Consider the following 11,054-nt stretch of genomic DNA (forward strand, 5'->3'; position numbering starts at 1 on the left):
TCCTGTCTTAAATTAATCCCTCTCATAATTTTGGCATCGTCAGCAAACATTAAGAGGAAAGAGTCCATACCCTCCCGGAGATCATTTACGTATATCAGAAACAGGATAGGACTGAGTAGAACGCCGTGTGGGACTACACTGGTGACTTCACGCCAATCTGAGGTCTCACCATTCACTGTAACTCTTTCTTTCCGATTGGTTAGGCATTCCCTTATCCACTGGAGCACTTTACCAGTTACTCCTGCCTGTCTCTCCAGCTTATGTACCAGCCTCTTATGGGGGGACTGTGTCAAAGGCTTTCCGACAATCCAAAAAAATGTAGTCCGCCCAGCCTTCTCTTTCTTGCTTAATCTATGTCACCTGATCGTTGAATACTATTAAGCCTTTCAGGCAAAATTTATCCTCCCTGAACCCATGTTGGCAATTTGTCACGAAGTCCCTTCGCTCCAGATGTGTTACTAGGTTTTTTCTCACGATCATCTCCATCACTTTGCATGGTATCCAAGTTAAGGACACTGGCCTGTAGTTCAGTGCCTCATGTCTGTCACCCTTTTTGTATATTGGGACCACATTAGTCGCCTTCCATATTTCTGGTAGGTCTCCTATCTCCAGTGGTCTACTATACACTATGGACAGTGTCAAGCTGAGTGCCTCTGCACACTCTTTCAATACCCATGGTGAGATCCTGTTTGGACCATCAGCCTTTCTCACATCCAGATACAACAGGTGTCTCTTGACCTCATCTCTCGTAATTTCGAACCCTTCCAAGGCCGCCTGGTTCACTGCCCCCTCTCCTAGCGCAGTGACCTCACCAAGTTCTATTGTGAAGACCTGGAACCTCTTGTTGAGTTCTTCACATACCTCTTTGTCATTGTCTGTATACCTGTCCTTGCCTGTTCTAAGTTTCATTACCTGTTCTTTCACTGTTGTTGTTCTCTTGGTGTGATTGTGGAGTAGCTTTGGATCGGTCTTGGCTTGGTTTGCTATATCATTTTCATAATTTTCTCTGCTTGCCTTCTCACACTAACATATTCATTCCTGGTTCTCTGGTATATCTCTCTGCTTTTTGGTGTTCTGTTATTTCGGAAGTTCCTCCACGCCCTTTTGTTCAGTTACTTTGCTTCCATACATGCCCTGTTAAACCACGGATTCTTCCTTTGCTTCTCGGATTTTTCCCTTTGGGCCAGGATAAACCTGTTTACTGCCTCCTGACACTTTTGAGTGACACAGTCCATGATATCTTGTACAGACTTAGCTCTGAGGTCTGTGTCCCATGGTATATCCCTTAGAAAACTTCTCATCCCCTCATAATTCTCCTTTCGGTATGTCAGCCTTTTGTTTTCTAGTTCTTTTTGGGGGGAGATAAGTCCTAGCTCTACCAAGAACTCAAAGATCAATACACTGTGATCACTCATTCCCAAGGGGGCTTCCATCTTAACTTCCCTTATACCACTCATTGAGGGTAAATATCAGATCAAGCATTGCAGGTTCATCCTCTCCTCTCATCTTGTCGGTCCCTTGATGTGTTGACTTAGAAAGTTTCTTGTTGCTAAGTCCAGCAGCTTAGCTCTCCATGTATCTGGTCCTCCATGCGGGTCTCTGTTTTCCCAATCTATCTTCCCGTGGTTGAAGTCCCTCATAATTAGTAGTCCAGATCCATTTCTACTGGCGAGAGAAACTGTTCTCTCTATTATGTTAATGGTAAACACACACTCCTGTGTGTGTGGGGGGGGGGGGGGAGCTGCGTGTGTGTGTGTGGCTGTGCTCACCTAATTGTGCTTGCGGGGATTGAGCTCTGGGTTTTTGGTCTCGCTTCTCAACCCTCAATCAACAGGTGTACAGGTTCCTGAGCCTATTGGGCTCTATCATATCTACACTTGAAACTGTGTATGGAGTAAGCCTCCACCACATCACTTCCTAATGCATTCCATTTGTCAACCACTCTGACACTAAAAAAGTTCCTTCTAATATCTCTGTGGGTCATTTGGGCACTCAGTTTCCACCTGTGTCCCCTAGTACGTGTGCCCCTTGTGTTAAATAGCCTGTCTTTATCTACCCTATCAATTTCCTTGAGAACTGGTTCCCTTCCTTTGGGTTGCTGAGTGTGTGTGTGGATGAGTGTGTTTGTAGGTAGTGATCATGTCTTCCCTTACTTTTCTGTCTTCCAATATCGTAAGGTGCATTTCCCGCAGCCTTTCCTCGTAACTCATGCATCTTAGTTCTGGGACTAGTTTAGTGGCATACCTCTGAAATTTTTCCAGCGTCGTCTTGTGCTTGATAAGGTATGGGCTCCATGCTGGGGCCGCATACTCCAGGATTGGTCTTACATATGTGGTGTACAAGATTCTGAATGATTCCTTACACAGGTTCCTGAATGCTGTTCTGATGTTAGCCAACCTCGTATAAGCCACAGACGTAATTCTTTGTATGTGGGCTTCAGGAGACAGGTTTGGTGTGATATCAACCCCTAGATCTTTCTCTGTCCGTTTCATGAAGTACTTCATCTCCTATTCTGTATCGTGTGTCTGGCCTCCTGTTTCCACCGCCTAGTTTCATTACTTTGCATTTACTTGGGTTGAACTTTAGCAGCCATTTGTTGGACCATTCATTCAGTCTGTCTAGGTCATTGAGAGTGGCAGGCACAGTGTTTCTGCTCCTTCCTTTAGTATCCAAGAGGAAGATTACATCCTGGGCCTATAGGTTTTGTCACATCCAACTCTAGTAACAACTTTCTTACTTCCCCACTGGTAATCTCAAACTCTTCTAGTGGTTCCTGGCTAGCTATTCCCTCTCTTATCTCTGGAATTTCTCCTTGCTTTAAGGTAAAGACCTCCTGGAATTTCTTATTCAGTTCCTCACACACTTCCTGGTCGTTTGTAGTGAATCCTTCTCCCCCTATCCTTAATTTCATAACCAGTTCCTTTACCGTTGTTTTTCTCCTGATATGGCTGTGCAGCAATTTAGGCTGAGTCTTTGCCTTGCTTGCGATGCCATTTTCGTACTGTCTTTCTGCCTCTCTTCTCATCCTGACATATTCATTACTGGCACTCTGAAACCTTTCTCTGCTCTCAAGTATCCTGTTATTCCTATAGTTCCTCAACGCCCTTTTACTTTGCTGCTTAGCTAGCCTACATCTCTGATTAAACCATGGGTTTCTCATCTTCATTTCATTGTTTTCCTTTTGGACTGAGAAAAATTTGTTTGCTGCTTCCTTGCACTTCTGCGTGATGTAGTCCATCATGTCTTGGGTCGTCTTTCCCATGAGCTCTGTTTCCAATGTTATATCTGTTAGGAATTGTCTTATCTCCTCATAGTTTCCCTTTCGGAAAGAATGCCAGCCTTTTGTTTTAGTAGACCTCCTCGAGTTAAATAAGCCTTCTTCAACCAGACACTCAAACACCAGTGCACTGTGGTCGCTCATTCCTACTGAGGCCTCAAAACCGATTTCTCTTATGGTGGCATAATCTTTATAAATTAAAAGTTGTTCAATTTGCTTATAAATTTATTTATGAAATGGTTATAGAAAGAGCTGCAACTGGTCCAAGTTTCACCATCACACCCTAAACAGAAAAGGAGAAAAAAAATACACAACGTATTATGCAACGATTTTTCCACATTTTCAAATAATCTCAGGGAACACATGTGTCAATTAAAAGCCTTTCTATAACACTCAGATATTAAAATTAGCACATAATAAAAGAATGCTGTGAGTAGTTTTATCAAAAAAGTGTTTAGTGCAATAATATAATTATTCAAAGTTACCCTTCCAAAAATATGCAATATGTGATGTTTATAAAATTTTATAAAATCAAGAAATGGACTTTGGACTAAAATGTCTACTATGTACTGTAGAAGCACAAACTCTACATATAAGGTGTAATTTGCATGTAAATTGATTAATAAATGAAAGCTATGAAGTACTTTGAAGTTGTAAATTATTTTCCTGCGTAAAATAAAGATCAAAGTTCGGCCACCTGTAGCTGAGCTTGACTTCGACAGATATCGTTCATAATTGGCACCCTTGCAGATAGGCATTCATTGAGCAAGGTGTGCAAGTTTCATGCAAATCCCTTGATAACAAACGAAAAAAAAATTGGCCAAAAAAAAGAAGAAAAAAAAAAATTTACATATAAATATATTGCACATACATATTACAATTATTACAAGAGTTTGTGCTTCTACAGCACATAGTAGACATTTTAGTTGACACATGTGTTCCCTGAGATTATTTGAGAATGTTGAACATTCGTTGCATAATACGTTGTGTATTTTTTTTCTCCTTTTCTGTTTAGGGTGTGATGGTGAAACTTCGACCAGTTGCAGCCCTTTCTATAACCATTTCATAAATAAATTTATAAGCAAATTGAACAACTTTTAATTTATAAAGATTATGCCCCCTTATGTCGGAGTCGTTCAGAGTGAAGACTAGGTCGAGTCTCGCTGGTTCATCGTTTCCTCTCATCCTAATGGGTTCCCTGACATGCTGGCTTTGAAAGTTTCTTGTCGCCACCTCCACTAGTTTGGCTCTCCATGTATCCTCTTCCTCATGCAGTTCCTTGTTCTCCCAGTCTATCCTTTAATGATTGAAGTCTCCCATGATGAGCAGATGAGATCTAATTCTACAGGCAGAAGAGGCAGCCTTTTCAATTGTAGTGTTAACTGCCATGTTGTGGTTTGTTGTTATATTCCTGCCTTGGTCTTCTGTCATTTGGTGAAGGGTTATATATCACTTTACTACTATACTATATACTACTATACTATACTATACTATATATATCACTTTACTATATATATACTACTTTACGTCCTCCCATTGCCATAGTGCCTCTTACGTAGTCTCTGAATCCCTTGCAGCCCGGGATGACAATCTCCTTGAAACTCCATTCCTTTCTGATTAGTAGGGCCACTCCATCCTCCCTGTCCTTCCCTCTCTTTCCTTATTATAGTGTAGCCCTGGGGGAAACACCGCATTCGTTATGATTCCTGTGAGTTTTGTTTCTGTGAGTCCGATTACATCTGGACTCACAGATGTGTGGTACCAGGTAGGCCCCTTGAGCACTAGGGGTTGGGGCAGGTATGGCATATATTGGGTGGAGGTATGGGGGAGGTGCTTTTCTCACTGTGTCTATTGAGCTGCTTGTGGCGGGCTCCCGCTCCCCTCTGGGATTTTAGGGCACGGGGTTGTGGTTCCCTGATTTCTTTCTCTCTCCCTGCACTCCCTCCTCGTGGCTGCTGCTCTTATTCTCTCGTCCCTTGTCATATACATTTGCTAGTCCACTCTTTCTTGCTAACAAGTCCTCTTTTGTTCCCTCTCTCGTGAATACCATCTTTATCACTTGGTCTCTGTCCTTGTTGAATCGTCCGACCCTGAAAACCTTTTCAGAATTTTGGTAAGCCATCTCCATCTTTACCCCTTTAAGGATCTCATTAACTTCATTTTTGCCCTTGTCTCACCTTTCCACTGGACTGGTCCCTGTTTGCTCCATAATGCCTACTATTACTACTGCTCTTTTTATCTCTATCAGCTGGCTAGTACATCTAGCTGCTTCCTGAGAAGAGTCCACTTCCATGGCAACTTCCCAAACTGCAGACCTAGCTTCAGGGCTCTTTTTAAACAATTTTGCAAATGAGGATTGTTTAGTGCAAGTCCCCTCAACAGTAGCATCACCATCTCCCTGAGGGATGGTATGTCTGGTATTGGGGAAGAGTCTCCTTCAAGGCTTCTTATCTCCTCCTTTGCTGCCCTTAGTTCATCTTGCAGGTTGGTTACTGTCTTCCTCATTACCCTCAGTCCTCCACTGAATTCATCCCACATTTGCTGGAATATTCCCTTAACCCAGGCTTCCTGTTCCACCCCATCCTCTGAGTTTGTCCCAACCATGTTTGTCTCCCTGCGGTTGCTTCCCCCAGTTAGTCTCCCTGTCATGTTTTCTCCGTATGAGAGAGATAGAGGGGGAAGAGAGAGGGGGGGGAAAGAGATAGATGAGAGAGATGAGAAAGAAGGGGGGAGGGAGAGATGAGAGAGAAAAAGGGGGGAGAGATGAGAGAGAAAAAGGGGGGGGAGAGATGAGAGAGAAAAAGGGGGGGAGAGATGAGAGAGAGAGAGAGAGAGAGAGAGAGAGAGAGAGAGAGGAGAGAGAGAGAGAGAGAGAGAGAGAGAGAGAGAGAGAGAGAGAGAGAGAGAGAGAGAGAGAGAGAGAGAGAGAGAGAGAGAGAGAGAGAGAGAGAGAGAGAGAGAGAGAGAGAGAGAGAGATGGGAGAGGGAATGGGGATGTGTGTGTGTGTGTGTATTCACTCATTTGTACTCACCTATTTGTGCTTTCGTGGGTTGAGCTTTGTCTCTTTTGTCCCGCCTCTCAACTGTCAATCAACTGGTGTACAGATTCTTGAGCCTACTGGGCTCTGTTATATCTACATTTGAAACTGTGTAAGGAGTCAGCCTCCACCACATCACTGCCTAATGCATTCCATCTGTTAACTACTCTGACACTGAAAAAGTTCTTTGTAATGTCCCTGTGGCTGATGTGGGTACCCAGTTTCCACGTGTGTCCCTCTTCTTCGCGTACCACAAGTGTTGAATAGTTTATCCTTGTCTACCCGGTCGATTCCCTGAGGATTTTATAGGTAGTGATCATGTCTCCCCTTACTATTCTGTCTTCCAGTGTCGTAAGGTGCCTTTCCTCGTAACTCATGCCTCTTAATTCTGGAACTTGTCTAGTGGCTTTGAACCTTTTCCAGCTTCGTCTTGTGCTTGACAAGGTACGGGCTCCATGCTAGGGCCGCATACTCCAGGATTAGTCTTACATATGTGGCATACAAGGTTCTGAATGATTCCTTACACAGGTTCCTGAAGGCTGTTCTGATGTTAGCCAGCCTCGCATATGCCACAGACGTAATTCTTTTAATGTGGGCTTCAGGAGACAGGTTTCATGTGATATCAACTAGATCTCTCTCTCTGTCCGTATCATTAACAACTTCATCTCCTATTCTGTATCCTGTGTCTGGCCTCCTGTTTCCACCGCCTAGTTTCATTACTTTGCATTTACTCGGGTTGAACTTTAACAGCCATTTGTTGGATCATTCGTTCAGTCATCTTGGAGAAGTACTCGTCAGTGCTTACTAGTATAATAAGAAGAGCAAAGCGTTCCTCTTACGAGAACAGATTCAAAGAAGCAAAAGGCAACATGAAAAGAACATGGAGAGCCATCTCTAACATTCCAGGAGCTAAACAACATTCACATAACAAGATAAAAATCTCCAAGGATGGTTATACACTTGCAACAGACCTTGAAATAACAAATTAATTTAATAGCTTCTTTTCATCGATTGGTGCTAACCTTGCCCGAAAAATCCCACAGACCCAGACACATGTTACCACATATCTTTCAGGTAGCTATCCAAACTATTTTTCCCTCTCACTGATCAGTCCTACAGATGTTGTGTCCATTATTCACTTACTAAAAACAAAGCTGGGAACATTAGTGAAATACCAACGATGGTATACAAGAGTGCCTCCCATGCCCTTTCACCACCCATAACTTAGCTGTTCAATAAATCTCTAGTGCCATACTTTCCCTGACATTCTAACAAAAGCAAGAGTAACGCCAGTTCATAAAGGAGGTAACACGGTAGACATAAATAATTTCAGACCAATATCAAATCTTCCTTTATTATCTAAAATATTTGATTAAAGTATTTACAAACAGCTCTACATCTATCTCGTAAAATTCAATATACTAAGTCCTTGTCAGTTTGGCTTCCGCTCCCAATAGAGTACCAATGATGCAATTGTTAGTCTGCTTGACTTAATCTACTCAGCCCTTGATAAAAGTTAGTTTACGATTGGACTCTTCATTGACCTGAGGAAGGCTTTTGGTACTGTTAACCATAACTATCTCTTACTTAAACTCCACCATTATGGAATCCGTGGCCTTGCCATGAACTATATCCGATCTTATCTTAGTGACAGACACCAATATGTAGCCATCAATGATGTAACCTCTCTTACTCTACCACTAACTGTAGGGGTGCCACAGGGCAGCATCCTAGGACCCCTCCTGTTTCTTATATACATCAATGATCTGCCTAATGTCTCTAAACATGCTAAAGCCTATTTTGTTTGCTGATGATACTACTCTCATCTACTCTGACCCCAACCAACTCATATTAAATAATGTTGTAAACAATGAATTAAAAAAGTCCACTTATGGATGCCAACCAACAAACTAACACTTAACATAGAAAATACCTACTACATCTTATTTGGAAGTAAATCAACAAATGCAATTCAGCTTCAGATAGATAATGTAAACATTAGCAATAAAAATGATGGAAAGTTTCTTGACCTATTCCTAGACAAGAGCCTCATCTTCAGCACCCACATATAACACATAACTAAAAAGGTTTCTAAAACAGTTGGTATACTCTCTAAGATCATATTGGTCACGGCATAAAGATGTACTCGTCAGGCAGGTTTGGATGGTCACGGCACAAAGATGTACTCGCCAGGCAGGTTTGGATGGTCACGGCACAAAGATGTACTCGCCAGGCAGGTTTGGATGGTCACGGCACAAAGATGTACTCGCCAGGCAGGTTTGGATGGTCACGGCTCAAAGATGTACTCGCCAGGCAGGTTTGGATGGTCACGGCACAAAGATGTACTCGTCAGATAGGCTCGGATGATCATGAGGCAAAACTGTACTATTTATGGATGGTCATGGTACAAAGAGGAACTTGATTCAAAGAAAGGTTCACATTATCCCAGAAATGAAGACTTTAATAAAATGCATAACTTTTTGCATTGCAATACGTTATGCATTTTAAATTGATATACAAATTGGATTTTAATTGTAATATTTTATCTCTTTTTCTTTTACAGTGAAAACATTGTTAAGAGCAACAGCAGTGTCTGATGAGTACCAGCTGTAGCAAGACCAGGCGACAGAGCAGTGCCTGAGAACAGCAGCAGCATCACAGGAAGAAGCTGCACACCCATAAGTACTCTACAGCAGCAGCAGTTGTGGCCAGAGCCAAAGATGAGTCATCACCACCACAATGGCCACAGGAAACAACACAACAAGAAAGTCAGGATTAACTGGGCGAGGAAGAGGCAGAGTTTGGTGACGACTTCTGCTGTGTTGCGGCTGTTTATTGTGATGGCTGCTACGGTGTCTCTTGTCCACACCCTGGCTCTCCCGCCACCTGCTGACACCCTGCCTCTCCCGGCACCTGATGACTCCCTGCCTCTCCCGGCCCCTACTGACACCCTGCCTCTCCCGGCCCCTGCTGACACTCTGCCTCTCCCGGCACCTGCTGACTCCCTGCCTCTCCAGGCCCCTACTGACACCCTGCCTCTCCAGGCCCCTGCTGACACTCTGCCTCTCCCGGCACCTGCTGACTCCCTGCCTCTCCAGGCCCCTACTGACACCCTGCCTCTCCCGGCCCCTGCTGACACTCTGCCTCTCCCGCCACCTGCTGATACCCTGCCTCTCCCGACCCCTGCTGATACTCTGCCTCTCCAGGTCCCTGCTGATACCCTGCCTCTCCAGGCCCCTGCTGACACCGTGCTTGTTAATATGGTGCCTGATGGCACAGTACCTGCTGACATGGTGACTGTTGACATGGAGTTAGTTGACATGATTCCTACTAACACTCTGCCTGTTGGCACGGTGCTTGCTGATATCCTGCCGGTTGAAACGTTATCTGCTGGTACTCTTCCTGCTGACATGGTACCTGCTGATCCATCATCTGGTGACTCATCGCCTGCTGATCCATCATCTACTGACCCATCACCTGCTGATCCATCACATGCTGACCTGACAACTGCCAACCTGTTTCCACCTACTCTGTCCTCAACTTATCCTACTCGTCAAGGTATGTGTTATCATGTTATGAACAAGGCTGTTCTTCATAATTTAAAATAACAAAGGTTCATTAACGTAGGTGAAATTGCACACCAGATGAGAACAGATTACTTACAAAAGCACATAAGGCGTGTTAAATATGCAAATGAAAGTTTATGATTAAGTATACAGTCAGCATATGCAAATTGACCAGTAGACATGTGATGTGTTAAGTTTACATGGGAAATTGAATGTTTTAGTTAATTCTTATTTGTGATGGCAGCATTTTGAAATGTTAGTACCTAATTTGGAATAACATACAAATCCTGTTATATGTCTATATAATAACGTATCAAGAAACTAGGCTAATGTCTTGATATGTTTCATGCATTAGGTTGTAGTTTTTCTTGTGATTCACAGAGACTAGCGTAATAGATCATAAGCAGTTTGTAAGCAAAGTTACCATACCTTAAGAGTTATAAAGTAATTGAACAGAGGTGCCCTATGTCCATGTAGCTTTAATTTAATGGTCGACAGAGTTGTCATGAAATTTCATACACCAGCTGAAGGTGCAGTTCTGCTACATTTCCAGCTGTGGTTTAAAGGGACGGATGTATACCACTGATTTCAGAAATATTATACTTTGTAACATGGTTTTTCGTGTGTGGCAATATACTACATACCTGGAGATGTTTCATTGTTATTAGGTATATATAATACATGCTATGTTACCTGTTATTTTAGCTACACGTGTCTGTTAAAGTATACTTCGCTACACGGAGTGAGAAAGCTAGCAACTTTACTGCCTCCCAGAGTTAAAAGTCAGTTTGTTTATAGAAGTAGTAGATATAGAACATGTACTACTGGGCAACTACTCCAACAATTAATTACCCTTTTTACCTTTAAGTTAAATAATTGTTTTAGGGTCAAGTATTCAATAAGTGGGTTACAATTTAAGATAAAAATATTTCCACTGTTTTGTATAGAGTAATAAAAATTTTATTGTCAATAAAAATTTGAGAAATTGCATAAGTGACAAAAATCTTGTAAACTCTTTCTATAAGTTTCTAATGAGGGAAAGATTTTTCCACATGGTAGGGAGAAATAACAGGTAGAGTAAGCTTTACCATTAAATAATATCAACACAATACAATATCTTGAATTTGGAAATTTTAACACCCGAACGATAGCCTAGTTAATAAAATAAAGTCA

At 42.4% G+C, this 11,054-nt stretch overlaps 1 protein-coding gene across 1 annotated transcript; it reads left to right on the forward strand.

The window, feature by feature from the left end:
* Positions 1–9,035: 9,035 nt before the first annotated feature.
* Positions 9,036–10,783, forward strand: LOC123747935 (uncharacterized). The gene is made up of 2 exons (XM_045730146.1): positions 9,036–9,873; positions 10,767–10,783. Exons 1-2 carry the CDS (start codon positions 9,036–9,038, stop codon positions 10,781–10,783), a joined length of 855 nt encoding a protein of 284 aa, XP_045586102.1.
* The last annotated feature ends 271 nt before the right edge of the window (positions 10,784–11,054 follow it).

This window comes from Procambarus clarkii, chromosome 9 (genome assembly GCF_040958095.1).
Source record: "Procambarus clarkii isolate CNS0578487 chromosome 9, FALCON_Pclarkii_2.0, whole genome shotgun sequence".
Lineage (NCBI taxonomy): Eukaryota > Metazoa > Arthropoda > Malacostraca > Decapoda > Cambaridae > Procambarus > Procambarus clarkii.

Excerpts from the sequence above, each read along its gene's own strand:
- LOC123747935 (XM_045730146.1), top strand. The coding sequence starts at position 9,036 with ATGAGTCATCACCACCACAATGGCCACAGGAAACAACACAACAAGAAA.